The sequence below is a fragment of the Melospiza melodia genome, chromosome 1, assembly GCF_035770615.1.
Source record: "Melospiza melodia melodia isolate bMelMel2 chromosome 1, bMelMel2.pri, whole genome shotgun sequence".
Taxonomy (NCBI): Eukaryota; Metazoa; Chordata; class Aves; order Passeriformes; family Passerellidae; genus Melospiza; species Melospiza melodia.
Genome location: NC_086194.1, coordinates 44,872,617 through 44,890,619, shown reverse-complemented (window position 1 = coordinate 44,890,619; position 18,003 = coordinate 44,872,617). Strand labels below are relative to the sequence as shown.

Sequence of the window (18,003 nt, the reverse complement as noted above, 5' to 3'; positions counted from 1 at the left end):
TGTCACCCCAGCAAACAGCTCTCCCTCCCCATGCTCTGATATCCAGGCAGATTTCCCACTAACATTAATGAATGTGCATGCAGGTCTGCATTGCCAAGACATTCATCCCTTTCTTCACCTGGCACCCTTGGAGGATATGCAGTCTCTGTGATCCTCCGCATGCCTGAGTTCAGAGAAGGTGGGAATGTGCGTGCAGAATGTGAGGATGGACAGAAGGAAGGAAGGAAGGACAGAGCCCTGGCCTAACACAGCCTGCCAGGACATTGCAAAAATATTGATTGCCCTTGGTGTTTGAGTCAGCACCAACCTTGACTGCAGCCCGCAGCAAGGTAAAGAGATCGGTGTAGCAAGAAATGTTTGCAAACCTGCTGCCTTTCCTATACAACAAGGAGTAGAGGAAACAAGTCTTGTTCCCTAATGCTCAGGTATTCAGCTGGGCTGAGAGCAAAGAGCAATGCTGGGTGGTTTCCTTGGCTCTTTGTCCATGCTCACTGCAAGGCAGGCAGCATTTCCAATCTCCTCTCTCCCTGTGTCTGCATCTGTCTCTGTACCCATGCACATCTTGCACCACCATCTCTGCACATCTCGGTGTCCCCAGCACCACCCTTCCCTGAAGTGTGCTCAGCTGCAGAGACAGGGGTGGTGCTGGTGCAAATGTACCCAACAGCTTCACCTCTCATAAGCAGCACAAGGGAGAGAGAGGGGAGGGGGTGAGGGAAGGAGGGAGGAAAGGCAGTTCTTTATTCAGCATCTTGAACAGCAGCTTGCTGTTGGAGTGTGGCTCTGCAGCCATTCCTCCTGCCTGGATGAGCCTGGGAGGGAAGGGATGTGGTTGCCCAGCCAAAGGCTTCTTCCCATCTTTCTTGGGCCATCTTTGTTGGAGCTGACCTCACGAGCAGGGCAGCCTCACAATGCACTGTGAGTGATCAGTGTAACTCAGATACACCCTGAAAGAGGGGGGTCCGAGCAACTCACAGGCACATCACATATCCCAGGGGAGGAGGACACCTGCAGGAGACCTTTCTGAGCCTCTGCCACCTCTCCAGGGCAGGACAGCACCTTATCTGTGTGACAGCTGGAGCTCAGGAGCACAATGGGGTCACCAAGGCATGAGTGAGCCTAAGCACTAAACTGTTTCGTTGTCCCTATCCCTTCTGTGACATTTCTAACTTGGGAACAAATGTTTCTCTTAATTTTTGATATCTGTTTGAGCCACACTCCTTCTGCTTGTGGAAACTGTGCAAACATTCAGCTTTCTGTCACTCTTCCCTTCAGCAGCCCTCAGGATGAAACCTTTTCATCTCTAGACATGACTTCTCTCTTCCTCAGTCTGGATAATTTCTGCATCTCCACCTTTTTAATGTAGAATAAATGCAGCTCCCACCAGTTGCTCCCACCAGAGCTCAGTTGTCTTCTTGCATGTCTGCAGAACAATGCCATGAAGGGATGAGGCTCTATCTGCTGGGTTTCGTCTCAAAAGTGAGGCACAGAAATGGTTTCTGTGATTTTTGGGTGTGTCTGTGTGTGAGCGGCTGGTGCTCACATCTGCACCAACAGCTGCCGGACAGCATGGGAGGAACAGGACGCCGATGTGGCAGGGGCGCAGTTCCACAAGTGCCTGTACCCAGCTGACAGAAAAGATGAGAGTTTCGGAGAAATGATAAGAGAAAAGATGCCCAGCAGGGGTCAGTGCAGTCACGGCTATGGTGTGTGTCATGCTGCTGTGCCATGCAGGGCAGCTCTGCACCCCAGAGCTCCTGTGGGACTCAGGGGCTCCGTCCTGGGAGGATGGTGCAGGCACCCCCAGGCCACTACTGTTCTCCATTGGCCCGCAAAGGGGACTCCAGTGGAACTCTTGAGAACCAAGAGAGCCTCTTTTCGTAGAAAATCACCACCATCAGGCTTTCCTCCATGGCAGCAAAAGCAGAGTGTGATGGGGAGAGCAGCATTTTGATCCTTCAAACTAGACAATTCTTTACCGAGTGCTTTAGTCCACAAAGCTTGAACTTGCCAGTGATACTGTGCAAAACCCTGCCTCCCCAAGCTGACCTGGCAGCCTGGCACAGAGCAGGAGGAGATGCCAGTGGTGTTGAAGTACCTCTGGTCTCCCCAGATATTCAAGAAATGAGTTTTCAAATTTGGAAGGCCACTCAGAGGGATGTGGAATAAAAAGAACAGTGTGTTTGCCCCTCTTTATCCACAGGGTCCCTGCACATACCTCCTTTACTTTTGATTTCTTCCTGTAAAATCATTGTGTGCCTCCCAGCTGGGAAAGCAGCACACTGCACCTGGCCCTTCCCAGGAAAAGTCTCTCTGGTTACAAGGGATGCCTTGTATGTATGTAAGACAAAAAATGTCTTTTTTGTTTTAGCTTGGAGAAACAAAAGATGTTTTCATCTATAGTGTATGTATCTGAATGAAAATCTTTTCAGCAGCTTCCTCAGAATTTTTTATTCCTGAGCTGTCCTCAATATGAGTGAACAGAGGCTGAATATGGAGAGCAGATATATGGTTGATGTGGCAGTTGCCTTTCAGGTGGTATTGGTTTCACATCTCTCTATGCTGCACTACAAGTGCACACCATAATAATGAGTAGCACTCTTATCTAGGTTTATCACTCATAGCAGAATACAGCAGAATGCCTTTTGTGTCTCCCAGGGATGCCTGCTGAGGATCTCTGTGAGTCAGCTTGACTTGGTTTCTCTTTAATTGAAGTCTCCAGATAAAACCTGTGTGGGTAAAATTTGGCAAACTTCATTTCCTTTTGAGGATAATAGCCTGCTCTGTGCTTGGTTCCAGTTAAATTCTGGGCACACAGGAGGAAGAGGTTGATGACCACCTTCAAGAGAACCCTGTTGCTAGGAGGTTCTTTCTACCTGGAAGTAAGCAATGCCTGGGGTCAGCCTCTCCTGCTGTTACATATGGGAAGTCCTGACCCCCCTTCTTTTTGGGTTTTGCCTGCAAAAAGCTACACCAGAGGTACTGTGCTGAGTATTGGTGACCTAGGAGTGGGTGCCTGTCACCATGACAGTTCCTGAAAAATCCCTTCACCAGGATTACTTCTCCTGGGAAGATGAGGAGCCGCAGCTTCTCCATGTTTTGCTGCTCTGGAATGTGATTTGAAGAATTGTTTACCCCTCATGGGAATTGTTTTTTTTTACTTAATTACCAATCCCAGTCCAGCTGTGTCAGACTCTCTGGTCAGTCACGGGCCTTTATTATTCATTCTTGTCTAGCCTTCTGATGTATCCTTTCTCTTTATTTAGTATAGTTTTAGAAGAATAGAATAGAATAGAATAGAATAGAATAGAATAGAATAGAATAGAATAGAATAGAATAGAATAATGAATCAGCCTTCTGAGATCATGAAGTCAATTCCTCATCTCTCACCTCGTCCTGGGGACCCAACCCAACAGGCGCCCACCAAGGTGAGGGTGGCTGTGTCTCTCTGGGTTCTGCCCATGTTTTACAGCTCAGCAGCAAACCAGCTTGGCATGTGCAGGTCCCCACTGGGGAAGCTCCTGCTGGTCTATCTGTGCCTTCTTTACAAGGCTGAGGGAGGTGGGGCATGGAGGGACACAGCCCTTCTTCATCCCATGAGGACATGTGAGACAAATTTAGATTTGGGTGTCCTCTAAACAACAGCACTTCTACAGACACAGCAGTGCTGCTCTGATAGTATTAGACTATCACTGGCATTGAGGAAAGCTTCATTCAACTTTCTGAATCTCATGATTCTCACACAATGAGAACATTTTCTTAGTACCATCTACCAGAAATGATCTTTCCGAAAGTTAAACTTGGGTAGTCATAGATCCTGCTTTCAGGATGTGGGGAGAAACCAGCCTTTTGATGTTGTCCTGAAAACAGTGCAGAGTGCTTTGAGTGCTTTACCTCTGTTTTTAAAGTGGTCTGCTGGCACTTGTCAGAGAAAAATGTGAGTTTTGAAAATTCACTGCTCTGGCCCTTTATAATTCCCTACCCTTTAAACATTCTTTCCAACAGTGTATCTTTGCTGTCCCTGGCTAAGACCTGTCCAGGAGTTAGTTCCCTGATTATTTCCACAGGTGCTTGTTCTGGCTCACCTGGCTGATATCACTTGCATATTTTGGCTGATATTGGAGGCCCATCAAGGTTTGACCTTAACTACATTGCTATGTTGGGGATGTAATATTTGCTAGATAAAGCATAATACAGTAAAAAGCACAAAATGTGGCAGAAATACCAGAACTGAACTTACATGAAGATGTTTGCCTGGTAACTTGCTAATCAATCCACAAGCAACAGCTCAGGCAACCTGGAAGATACTCTCCACCCACAAAATCCCACCAAGGTCAGCCTGCCTGAAGACAGCACAACTCTGCCTTTTGGGAGAAGGCATTTTAATCTCCCTTGACTTTTGAGGCAGGGGCAGTACCTGGGGGTGTTTCCAGGACTGCATTCCTTGTGTCCTGGAGGGCCTTGGTATTGGTGCAGCAGCCAGCTGCATGCAGTGTCTGTTTCCCATAACACACCCACTGCACATCCTCCTGCCCTGCTCCACCCCAGAGGAGCTGCTTTTGTGTCCAGGGGTGCCTGACAATGTGCTTCACAGCACCCAAATTGTGCTGCACTCATGGTGCAACCCTGAGCAGGGTGCTCAGGTCAGGGGCCAAGAAGGGTCCTTGAATTTTGAACATCCCAGTATTTTAAACCTTCTGACTCCACTGGGCTGCAGAGACAGAATAAGCTTAAAACCTTGTTTACAGGCAAAGGAGGGGCACAATGTATCATAGGTAGAGCCAAGAATTTATTGTGAGTGCAATGGCATTCTCAAGGCTCCAATTGCTATCAGTTTAAATTTGCTGGTTGCAGAAGAACATTACTGCAGCTTCAATTTTTTGCACACACATAGTTTCTATCCATTTTCCTGGCATTATGCTCACCCTTATCCCTGCTCCTTTGAGTCCTAAGGCTGGTGGTTGTGGTGAAGTGAGGTGTCAGAGAGAGCTGTGAGCACCTCCAGTCCTTCCCTGGGATGAGTGCAATGCTCACCCTGATTTCCCTTTTTTTTTTTTTTTCCTGGATCTCTTTTGGATCATTTTTCTATGTTTTTTTAACATGCTTCTGTACCTTCTTCTCTCTTCACTGGTCTATACACAACCCACCATTTTACCATCTCCAGATCTGCATTTTTTTACCTGACCATCTGTGAGGTGTGTAGTGCCAGTGGCAGCCTGTGCCCCATCTTCTACCACGCCATACCCGTGCTCCTCTGTGCTGCATCCTGCATCCCCACAGCTCAAGGACCCTGCTATTGTACCAAACTTGTATTTCTACACACTGTTCTGTGTCTGAGTGAAAAATGTCTCATTCTGCACAGAATGGGGGAAACTAAGGGAGTGACAGCTATCACATGCTGTCGTGGCACCTCAGGCCACTTCTGTCTCTGTGCAAATCCTGTCCCCTGTAAGCACTTCTGTCCCTCTGAGTGGCTGCATCCGACTTGGTGATTTCACAAGAAGCCAGCAGGACCACAGCACATCAGTGCTTTCTCAGCTCAGCCCCGAAGCTCTGCCCAGGAAGCCAACACGTTCATATAGGCATGAGCATTAGAGAAGAGGAAACATACATTTAAATCCAAACAGGCTCATCTGGAAGAAAACATTGGTTTTCAATGCAGCCATGAATTAAGGTAAGAGACAATTATATTTCCCCTATAATTTGACAGAGCAAAACGAGACAAAATGGTGTCTCATGAACTTAAGGAAATTCTTCACTGCTTAGTGCTTGGAACCGAAATGATATTTAATTTGGGTAAAGATGGTGTGGGTACTGTTTACAAACTGTGGAAGTAAAAAGGGAAGCACTTCTGTTAACAAAGTGAACCAGGGCAGATAAATTTTACTCAGTCACTAATTATTTGTGGCATCTTGTGGTACGAGGAATATTCACCCTGGGTAGAAATCCTCAAGGTTAGTAAATGCTGATATATGACTAGTGTGCAACATTAACCTAGAAGGACAGAGCGAGAAGATACAGCCCTTCTACTTCATTAGAAGTTTTTTCTTTGATGTCTGCAGAGATTGCACAACTCACCAGCATTGCTTGCTTCTAGTTTTAGTCAGTGAACCAACATCCAAAACATCACTGATACTGAAGGACAGCCCAAAGGAGAAAATCTGGTAGTCAATAGAAAGCACCTGATACAGACAGACCAGCAAGAGAGCAATGGAAATTAAAGACATTTTAAACCCCTACCTTTCTGTATGGCATACTTGATTTTCCTGTGACTCAGCTTTCCACAGGAAAGATGTTACATGAAGATGTCTGCCGGTTTGGGTGAGACATTTGAGTAATGCCACAGTGGTGGCAACCCACTGAGTACTTGTGAGATATAAACACAGATCCACAGCAGTGGTTTCCAAAATCTGGTCTGCTGGGGCAAGCCCTGTGTGCAGCCAGAGGCAGGGAACTGGATGACAGGATAAAAGAAGGCAACTGCAATGAATCAAAAGGGCTTCAGCAGTACAGAAAAAGTCCAAAAGGGAGAAAAAAAGGCTAAAATTTGACAAAAGACAGCACATAATAAATTGAGACTAAGTCTCATAGAAAACTTGATATTCACAGGAAGCAGCTGGCAACTCCAGAACATAAATCTCAGCCATACATAATCAAGAAGGTTTAATGTGGTCTGCTCTCAGAAATGTTGGAGAAGGTGATTTAAAAGATCTCCAACTGCTGAAGAGCCTTCTCTGCTTTCTCAGGGATGCTGAGGCAATTTGAAATTTGGCACAAAAGGGGTGGGGGCCGGAAGCAAATAGATGCCACAATAAAGGCAGCGAGAGGACAGAACCAACAGTAACCATAAACAATTACAAACAGTGCGCATAGCTACAAATAATCACCTGTTTTTGCTGTCCCTTCAACAGAAAATACGAAAGAAATTTGAATGCTTCTTCAGAAGAGAAAGCCTGGGGAAAAGAATTACTGAGGAAGAGCAGGTAAGAGAAAACACTGGGAAAAAGTTCAGCTATATATTTGAAAAAATAGATACAGAGTGCCTGAGCAACTGTGCAAGCAGAAAAGGCAATTAGGGGAACTTACAGGTTAGATGAAATTACTGTGAAATAAGTTTTCCAAGAAAATCCTGGTCCTGGCAGTCACCATTCAGTCACCACTGTCAGATGACACCCCCAGCCACGCAGTTCCCTGGAGGCAGCTCTTGGGAGGGCAGCTGCTCCCTCAGCTCTGCCACTGCTTCCCCAGCAGCTGAGCTAAAGTGCTCCCCAGCCTCTGTGAGGACCAAAATAAGCACTGCTCTACAGCAATATCACTATTTACCGAATTTCCTATCCCCTGGCTGATCCCTGGCAGCAGGGCACTGCCAGGAAACCATCTCAGGCTGCAGAAGCTCTGCAGAGGTCCCTTGCTTCTGGGCATAGGATCAAGACCACCCTGAGAGACATGGATGCAAATTTCAGAACCATTTCAGTGATTTTTGAACCTCAATTTTAACATGCAGGGGAGACACGGGAGTCTGAGTCGCACTGTCACATCATCTTTCCTAAATGCATGGAGTCATTTCTGAAACAGCTTCATGTGCTCAAGAGACTTTCTCATGCCCTGAAACATGAAACTATTGCCTGCTCCATTAAGTGTGCAGGCACCAAGGCTCCTGCATATCCACCCTGGCAGCCTCAGAGGGGCTTTGTCCGCCCAGAGCCGAGATGAAACCACTGAAAGCTTCGGCTCCCTCTATAAATACACCAGCAACCACAGGGGTGAGCTGGCAGGGCTTTATCAGGGCTTAACTTGGCCCTGCAAACCTCACGCTGCTGTGGTGAAGCTGTCCCTTCCAGCTGGCACACAGCCAGTCTGCCTGGTGGGGCAAAAAAACAGCGAGTGGGGGGATGTTTCTGGGGGCAGGATGTGCCCAGGACACCTGGGTTCAGTGCCCTGTGCCTGCTTTGCTGTGGGGGCAGCACAAACAACCTGAGTGAGGCCACCAGCCTGGCCAGGGCACTGAGGGAGCAAGGGCAAGGTTCAAAATAATACCTCTGTTGTTGCTCTGAAAGACAGGTGATGTAGCCCTTGACATTGGCAGAGACATCCAGCAGAAAGTCCGTGGTTTTGGGTTTTCTTTATACATCTTGAATACACCTAATTTTGATGTGATGGGCTAATATAAATCTTGTGCTCTGATTACTTGCTGCTACCTCCAGGTATGCATGGAGCATCATTGAGAAAGCACTTTCCAAAACTGTAATGCCATAGGCATTACAAAAGTGAGAGAGACTCTAGAGATTTTGGACTCTGCATTATCTCCTCCTGCCATCCATGATCAAAGTCTGATCTTTCCAAGTACATTTTTCCACCAAAAACCTATGGTTTAAGTTTGTAGGTTTACATGCCTCCCTTTTTCAGCTAATGGTGTCTGCTTCTAATTTAGTTTGTGGTATTGGTGTAAAAACTGTAGAATTGGATCAGGATTCTGGCATTTTTAAAATATCTTTGACCTAAATACTTTTGTAAGGGGATCCAAGATCTTTGCAATATTCAGTCATGTTCTTATCAGCAGTGGTTTTATTGCCTTCTATTTCTGAGTCATTTACTTTTGACACTTTAGTGGCCTAATTCTTTGAAAGCCTCAGCATCATGTTTCTGCACCTTCAACTTCACCTTAAATTGGAAAATTCAATAACAAAGCATCCCAGAGAACTACTTGCTTTTAAAAAACTCATCCTCAAATTACTGGGGGAAGCCCCCATAAATTAAATTAATTACCAAATTGAAAAGCAATTATTAGGTTTGCAGAATTCTGATGGGCCACAGAAATAGTCCAGTTGATCTGAGAGTAAATAATAGAAGAAAGAAGAAACCAAAGAAAGACATTTCCTCATCCTGAAGTCATTAAGGAAGAACTGGAGGGACAGCAAGCATGTGGCATTACTCCACACTCACTCAGAAGCTGGGGAGGAATGAAAAAATAACTGGTTAGGTGGGAAAATACACAGGTTTCACCAGGGTGGTTATTTGATAATAACCTCTCCAAACTGTGCTGCTTTCTTTCCACAGCTATCACGATAGCCTCACTGCTAACCCCACAGCAGCAGCTGCTCCGTGGTTTTCAGAGGACCCTCTTCCTTCCAGGGCTCACGTCCCATTTAATATTTGACCTAGCTGGTGCTGGGCAGAGCTCAAAGGGTCTAGCTTTTCCAGTCATTTATTACCAGAAGAGAGTCATGGCTGTTCAGAGAATTGTGCCCCAACCTGATCTGCCTCCCTGCCTGCCAAGGGCTGTAGGATTTAATCCAGCACCCTCCTACTCAGCTTCTCCACTATGTCTGGCCTAAACCCATTTCCCAGACCGATACCTTCTCTCCAAGTGAAGACCCTCAGCCATGCAGAGATGTCCTTTTCCCACCTGAAGTCTGTTCCAGTCATTAGCCTTTCACTATTAAAAATGTTCATCTTATTCCTGTCTTGCATTTTTCTGATTTGAATTTCCCTGCATCACTGTAAATGATAGCTAATCTAATCTCACTCAAATAATTAGCAAGATTATTAACATAAACAAAAGTGATATCAGGTGTTACCAATTTATGCCTGCATCCCCTGTATCAAGCTCTGCTATGGTAAAGTCATCCCTCTTTTGTTCTTTCCCACCTGAAAACCCTTTTAACACCTGAGGGTTGCATCAGCTTTTCTTGCAGTCTAGTTTCCTTTCAGAGATATGCCCCCACTGTTGAGACATGGCCCGTGTTGTTTAACTCCCAAGCATGTTACTTTGGTTACATTTGGCTCCATTAGGGCCAATGTGAATCATCCAGGAAGCCCCAGATTATTCAGATTGTCTGAATCACTCTCTAGTCCTGTAACCCTTCTATCACGTGCCCCTGCCAGCTCTCATTGCCAATGTGCTTTCAGAACAATGATGAAAACACCAAAGAGTTTTTGGCTTTCAACTTGTCATTTCCACAGACGTTTTGCAAGCAATATTCCCAGTTCAGCAAGGCTTCTTCCACGGATGTCTGTCTTTTGAGATCTGATATCTAACTGCTCCAAATCCCATTGCAATGCTTTGTTGGTCTTTCTTTGGGCTGGAGACGTGTTACCAAATAAGCATGCAGTGCAAGTCAGAGCTCCAATTCGCCCACACAGCTCCCTTTTTCATCCTTGCAATCCCATCAAATGCCCAAACTAAAAATCCTCTTCTACAAAGCCACACAGATTGACTTTAGCTGCACTCTGCCCCTTACCAGTTTAAATTCATTTTGCCTGAGTTAAGGGTTAGGTTAGATCAGCCCTCTGACCTTGCTTCCCACTTTCAAAGGTCTGCATGTAGAGGTGGAATAGGGAAACATCTCCCCACTTCAGGACTGAATGAAACTTAAGATTTAAAGTAACTGCATTTGGTGGGATGGGCTTGCTTTTGACCCTGGCTATCTAACATGATCCCAACCAGCTCCACAGGCCATTGCCTATGAATGGAACCACCCTGACCTGAAAAATAAACTAAGTGTATTACAGGAACTAGCAGGGTGTAGGACTAGAAACCATGCCCCATCTCTGGTTAATGTATTAACCCTAACACCTACGTTTGGGGTGGTGTATTATCTAAACCATGGGTAGGGCTGTCTGTGGCAGTCTAATTTCTGTGGTAGCTGCTTGCCAGGGTGTTTAAGTTTTACCCAGAGTGCTATCTCCTCCTAGTTCTCACCCAGTTCTGGTTATTTACTTTAATCTCTTTTCTTTTGTGTGTTAGAAGTGCCACCATAGCTTCAACATTTCATTTGGAGGTGCCTGAGGTCATCCCTGTGTTCTTGCTGAGAATCACTAGCTTGTAAGAAGCAGGTGGGTGTAGTTGCAAATGCAAAAAAGCAAGAGCATTTATATTTGGGTGGGGTGATGGCAGCTCAGATCTAAGGGTGAAAAAGGGATACTCACACACCTGTAGGGTTTCACAGGGTTTCTCACAAAGCCTACAGCTTTCCAGGGCCAGCTGACTCATCAGGTTATTCCGGGTGCATTGAAAACATATTTTTTCTAGCATAAGAAAAGCATGTAAGCATCACTCAGAAATGCTGACTAAGGTGTCAAAATCTTTCTGAGGCTGAAATACTTTTATTAGTATATTGTGCAAACCTGAAGCGTGACCCTCTAGCAGAGGTCTGGATTTGGTCATTGTTTTCACTTCTTTTAATTTTTGGTAGGAGCAGCATGAGAGGGAGGCAAACTGCTTGTTGATCTCCCTCTTTTTGGCAGTAAATCCTGTAACATGGTACTTGGCTAAAGTGCCAGGGGTGATACCTGGAAAGAATCTGATATATCTGATATCTAGACATATAAACAGGATTTGCTCTTATGTCACCCAGCCTGGTGCCAGTGTAGCTTGAAGATTGAAATGCAACTTCTGTTCCGTAGAGGAGTTTGCAGACCTCTCGCAATTTCACTTCCCTCTGTATTTCATGGGGTGCACATGGTGGTTGGGTTGAGAAACCAGGGGTCCTGGTCTTGCAGACTTTGGTCTTTGAGGTAGCTACAAACATGATTAGGAGCAGAAGTGTTTGTGAAGAGTGGGGTGTAAAATTGATGGGGAAATCCGGAGAGAGAGAAAAGTGGTTGAGCAGTTCCATGAGAAGCAGAAGTGAATCTACTATTTCCTGTAGTCAGCAAGGGAAAATATCTCATGGAGAAACCTCAAGGCATTGCAGTCCTCCTGTGTCCTCTACACTCTTCAGTTCACTCTGAAGGTGAACATTTATTGTAAGCATAAAAGAGAAAATTGTGTTGAAGCTGATGGTAAGAAACCTGCAGCGTGTGCTGCAGTGGACTTTGGGAGGCTGACAGAGAATATGTGACAGGAAAGGATGGAGGGTGGTCAGATCTAAGTTTCTCTCTTTAAGGTGCAATATAATTTCAACACATTATCCCTATCTGGCATGGGCTGGGTTCTGGGAGCCCTTTGAAATTTGCAGCCCATTCACTGAGTATCAACAGTTGAAACTGAGCAAAGTGGTATCAGAGGAGCTAAATACTCAAACAGTGCTGGTAGCATTGCCTGTGCAGCATGAGTGGTGGTGGAAGGATATGAGTGACTGCTGATAAGTGAAGTCCAGGAGACAGAGAGTGAATAAGCCACAGACTGCCAGCAGATTCAAACACCAATGTCATTTTAGTAAGTGCAGTCCTTGCTTGCCTCTGGACATGCAATACACAGTCTTACCTTTCCATTGCTGTAGGTACCACAGACCCCACAAGCACCCAACCAAGGGTAAAGGAAATAATTTGTTACTGTAGAAATTAATGATCCTCATCAGTAAGCTAGAGGAGATTACTTGACTGAAAAGGTATTTCAGGAAATATCCCAGCACAAGCAATGTTTCTGTTTACTTCACTGAGGCCCGGAGTTTCTCCTGTACATCTGTGTAAATGTTCTCCAGTGAAGAAGGTGGCCATTCCCACAATCAATTCTCTCTCCAGGCAATGTCCAGTTTAGAAGTCTGTGCAGAATTCTGCCAGACCTGAGGGCTAGCCCCTGGTGGGAGCTGCATTTCCTTCTTTGTGTGATATCCTGTGTCCAACAGAGCACAATGAATTCTACAGACACATATGGAAACTCTTCAGACAAGCTTCCTTTCTCAATTAAGGGAGCAAGCATGTTAAAAACTAGCATAGCTCAAGGTTCTTAGAGAGGAGAGTAAAGCAATGTGCATTTCCTCTCTCCAGAGCAGGGATTTCACACTGCACAGACAGTCAGGGCAAGCATCACCAAACAGCTCTCTCTGGATGACAGCATAATTAGCAAAGGTGTTAAGGGGATACAAGCAGGCGTTGATCAGTTTTTTCCTCTTTGTCTGATGAGACCTCTGGTTGTCATATCAGGAATGACATGTCTGAAACAGGAGCTGACTTGGCAGAGAAGAAGCTGGAGCAGTTTGCAGAAACAGCACGATCTCTGTCTGGCATTGCCGCAGAATCACAGGGATAGGACAGGACTTCTGGAGGTCTCTCGTCCAAACCCATGCACAGAGCAGGGCCAGCTGAGTTTCAAGTACTTCCAGGGATTAGATCTCACAACCTCTCTGGAGCCCCCTCCTGGTGTTTGACCACCATCATGGCAAAAATTTATTTTCAATACATTAAGTAATGATATCCCATGGCTATTGCTATTTATTCCCCCATGAAAGTTTCTGCTTCACCTTTACACCTTCTCCCTAAATCCCTCTTGAGACATCTCTTGTTGAGGCTGACCAAACCCTTCTTGTGGGCCATGTGCTCCTGCCCCAGTCAGTCCCTTGTGCAGCCCTCAGCCACCGCTGCTTGAGTGCAGAACCAGCTGTGGAGCACATGAGCCCACAGAGAAAGGCGTGGGCTCTGGGTGCACAGATGGGTGCAGGAACAGCTCAGTGGCAAGGAAGCTGGGAGGGCTGACAGTGACACATATTCAGCACAGGAGATTTGGTACCCTGCTGCTTTTTCTGCATACATTTAATCTAAGAAAGAAAGAAATCAGGATGGGATAGCAGAAAATGATGGGTTATTGAGATTATATGGGATATCTCCTGCTCATATGTGTATCACTCAACAGGGCAGATAAAGAGATGGCAACTCTTTATTTATGTCACCAGTAGAAAATAAATATCTTTTTTGCAATTGCTGTCAGCTTCTGCCCCAGCACCTAAGCTTTTCCAGCTTGTATCCCTTTTCCTGTGCTGGTGCCAGATACCTCCTCTCCAGAGGCTGGAGAATTGAAGCCACTGTAATCCCTGTATTCCTTTACCCGTGCTGGTGCCAGATACCCCTCTCCAGAGGCTGGAGAATTGAAGCCACTGTTATCCCTGGGCTGACAGGCAGGGACCGGACAGACCCTGAACGCAGACTCAGCTGCCAGTTCAAGTGGATACACACTGCAAGAGCCACTGTGCCCATGGGCGTGCCTGCCTGCTGCAAACAGCTCTCCCCATTCTGCACCCATGCCCGGTGCTGAGACAGCCTTTTCTAGCCCATTTTTCCTGTATGCGAACCACAAAGATGTTTTTAGAGTCTCTAGGCAGACATTCAGGTTTGAACATTCAGGTTAAAAATGTTTTAAAATTGAGAGCCTGAATTAGACAAAAAAATACACTCTTTAAGATATTGCTACAAAATAAGAGGCCAGAACTTCACAGCCAACACCACAAACGATGCTCTGGCAATGAGGCATTAGGGGAAAATGTTAGTATGGTCACAGTAGCTACTCATGGGGAAGATTGTTGTAGTTACCACCATGTCATAGAAAACTGTCTCACACCTGAGGACATCTTTATTTCAAGTTCAATTTTGAATGGCTTATTTGAAACAGAAGTTATAAAAACGATTGCTGTTGCTGAAATGTGGATTCCAATCACTTAGCTGTAAGTGTCAGGAGTCAGAGTAGCTATGCACCATCAGCACCCACTACTGAGCAGTGTGTCCATGCTCACCTTATATCCAGGAAAAGAAGTTTCATCAGTGTGGTCAGCGGTCTGGAAAGCAGTCTGTCTTGTCTTGAAGCAGATTTGGCCTGACCTGCATTGGATGAATATGCACTGCTCTTTGTTGGCTGTACTGATTACATCTCCCACTAACAGGAGATGTAAACATAGGCGGCCTGTGGTGACTGAACTGAGTCCCTTCTGTACAGGCAGCGGGGGGTTCCTGTGAGAAGATGTGGCCAAGGGGTAGTTGTTAGTTGCAGTTTGGTTATCACTGACCTTTTCTTTCAGTCTCAGCTTTAACAGGCTGGTTTGGCCATGTAATCACCTCCCTGGGCTTCTGGACAGTGTATCACACTCACTTTCTTTCATCTCCTACAGTGAGACCAAGTAATGGATACTTCCAAGCTCTTTACCCAACCAGAGAGCAGACCAAATACAGCAACATCTGCACTCCTAGAGGATTTTTGATTCCTTGCAAACAGAAATCTTTGCAGGGACTTGAACACCACATTCTAAAGGAGAGCAGATGAAATGACAGGTGCTCTGTTTTTGGGTGTGCAGACCACTGAGGTCACACACCTGCGCCCCACAGTCTCTTTGGATTCAGCCAAGGTGAATTCCTGGCTGCAGCCTCACAGCCAGAGCAGGAGCAGTCATGAGATGCTTTGTTACTTGAGGAAAAGGGTCAATATATTTTCTCTTATTTTGATCATAGGATGATTTTTAGAAAAGCCTCATCAAAGACAGGCTTGCTGCCAGCAATGTCTCAGTAAAGACTCGCTCCTCCCTTATCAGCAAGCATCAGCTCAGGCCTGGCCAAACCAAAGGGTGCCTTGTACCCTTCCAGCCCAGGGTTGGTGAGAGCGGAAGATGGGTCTGTTGGGGTGTTTATAGGCACTGAATCTGCTCAACATCTACTTGTGAACTATCGTTTCCTGCCAAGCACTGCCCACAGACCAACAGCACCTGCCTTGCTCGTGGTGATGCCATGCATCATATGCACAGCTCAGCCAGATCTCAGCTCAGCTCCTGCTGCACTTCAATAAGTAGGGGCTTATGTGACAGCCCTTGAAAATCTCATTAATTTTTTTATTATTCTAAAGAGTTAATTTTCAGTGAAGTACATGTAACAGCAGAGTCTGGGCTTTTGTCATAACATAACTACCATCAGCTCCACAGTAATACAACCCTCACTAAAATAAATAGTGACAAAATCCCAAAGTATGCTTGGTGCAGTCTTTCAGTATTTACCACAGCACATATAAGATCACTCTAATGTTATTTTCTTTACTCTTTCCATTTTGCCTCTAGCCAGCAAATTCAGCATGACAGAAGCCTACTCACAAGTCACAACTGAATACATTTACGATGAAGATGCTTTCTTCTGCAATAAAACTGACATCCAAGAGTTTGGGAAAATATTTCTGCCACTATTTTACATCATCGTGTTTGCTCTTGGCCTCACGGGGAATCTAATGGTGGTTTTTGCCATTGTGAAAGGCAATAAAAAAAGCATCACTGACATCTATCTCCTGAACTTGGCCATCTCTGACCTTCTCTTTGTGATCTCCCTCCCGTTCTGGGCGTCCAACACAGTCCGTGGATGGACTCTTGGGACCGTTGCATGTACTGCTGTTTCCTCACTGTATTACATTGGTTTCTTTGGGGGAATGTTCTTTATCACTGCTATCAGCATTGACAGGTACTTGGCCATTGTCAGGGCAACTTACTCTCTGAGATCCAGGACAGTAAGACATGGCCTTCTGGTAAGCTGTGGAGTGTGGGCAATAGCAGTGCTAGTGTCGGTGCCACAGTTTGTGTTCTCCCAGCTCATAGAAAATTACTGCATTGCTGTCTACCCAGAGAAGCTGGAAAACATCTGGCCAGTGTTCTGCAATATGGAGCTGAACACCATTGGCTTTCTCATCCCAGTCTGTATCATATTCTATTGCTACTGTGGGATCATCAAAACTCTTCTGTCCTGCAAAAATCAGAAAAAAGCCCGAGCCATAAAACTGATATTGATTGTGGTGGTGGTTTTTTTTCTGTTTTGGTCTCCCTACAATGTACTGATTTTTCTAGATACTTTAAATCACTATGAGTTATTCACAGATTGCAACCAAATTAAGTCATTGGACTATGCAATGCACCTGGCTGAAACCATTGCATTCAGTCACTGTTGTCTCAATCCTTTTATCTATGCATTTGCTGGGGAAAAATTCAGGAAATACCTTTATCATGTCTGCTTGAAGTACTGTCCATTCATGTGTTTCTGTGGGCCCTGCAGTCACTACCAGGTCTCTCATTCACTTAGTTATGCCGAAAGTGTGGTGAACAGCAACATAACCCAGAACACCAGTGACCAGGACGGCTCTGTCTTCGTCTAAAAGGGTCTCAGAAGGAGAAATGTATCAATACGTGTCTTCTGCAGGGATAGCAGCCACTGAGGGGTTCCATTTACCCATCTGAAGAGCCTTAAAGGCTTCCCTGAATTACTGACATGCCTCTAGTTAACCATTAAATATACTAAAACAGCAAAGATTTTAAAAACAAAAGCAATACAATATGTCAGTGTTGGACATGGAATGGAATCAAAAGCAAGGAAGAGGGAAAGTAGAAACAAAAGGAGCTCTCTGTGCCTAGAAAAGGAAGAGAGTAGGGAACCTTTTGAACAGTTCCACCACTGGAACTTGTGCATGTGTCAGTGTATCTGCATGTGATACTGATGTACATAGACCTAAACTCATTTTTTATAAGGGAAGAGAAGTCTTTTTAATGAAAGGTGACTAAGTTTTTGGAGAGGGGAATATTTTTGATAGTAAAGGGGTGTATTTTTGATGCTATGTATCCATAAGGAAGTGATTTCGTGGTTATTGATTGCAACAAATGTTTTAACTGTGCTTTCGTTTGTAATAAAATCACACTGTTTTAAAGAAAGGAGGCATTATTTCTGAACATGTGTTCAGTGTCACCTGTTCACTCTGTGTTTATAGCATGCAATAATCAGAGCAAGGATCTCTAATCCATCCTTTAGGACTAGAGATGTGCCAGTGGGTGTATCTCCTGATTTCCATTTTGGCTTGGCCTCAGCCAAACGCCAGCGCTCAGTGGAGCCCTTCACAGAGCACATCCCCAGGGGCTCTGACCAGTGGACATCAGCAGCCTCTGGAACAATGGGAGCTAGAAGTGTGGGTTTGGATATCCCTGTGCTTGGTCCAAATACAGCACAATCAAACTGAGCACAGAAAGTCCCTGCCTCTCACCCATGCCCTGCTTGCCACATGTTGTAAACACCAGCCATGTCTACACTATCACAGACAATGGCTCTGGGGACAAAATAATCACTTGCCCATTCTCCTTACCATAACCTTCCTCAGGATTTGGGGCCTCTCCCACCACAGCTGATTCCCCCAGGGAAAACTGCAGTTGTACCCAGACTTAATGCATCCCAGAGGACACATTTCCCATGCGCACTGCACAGCCTCCAAACATCCTGCAGTAACAATGCACTGGGGATGCAAAATGTCCATCAGAGAATGGAATCCTTTACCTGGGCATCCCT

The 18,003-nt window shown here is 45.4% G+C and overlaps 1 protein-coding gene across 2 annotated transcripts; it reads left to right on the top strand.

The window, feature by feature from the left end:
• Nucleotides 1–5,408: 5,408 nt before the first annotated feature.
• LOC134418219 (CX3C chemokine receptor 1-like) lies at nucleotides 5,409–17,378 on the top strand. 2 transcript variants are annotated; one of them, XM_063156231.1, is made up of 4 exons: nucleotides 5,409–5,674; nucleotides 6,912–6,983; nucleotides 10,748–10,836; nucleotides 15,753–17,378. In XM_063156231.1, the coding sequence occupies exon 4, from the start codon at nucleotides 15,767–15,769 to the stop codon at nucleotides 16,826–16,828; it is 1,062 nt and encodes a 353-aa protein (XP_063012301.1). In that variant the 5' UTR covers nucleotides 5,409–5,674; nucleotides 6,912–6,983; nucleotides 10,748–10,836; nucleotides 15,753–15,766; the 3' UTR covers nucleotides 16,829–17,378. The 2 variants fall into 2 exon arrangements, with proteins under 2 accessions (XP_063012301.1, XP_063012291.1); XM_063156221.1 differs by lacking the exon at nucleotides 10,748–10,836 and having other exon boundaries at nucleotides 5,414–5,674.
• Nucleotides 17,379–18,003: the final 625 nt, after the last annotated feature.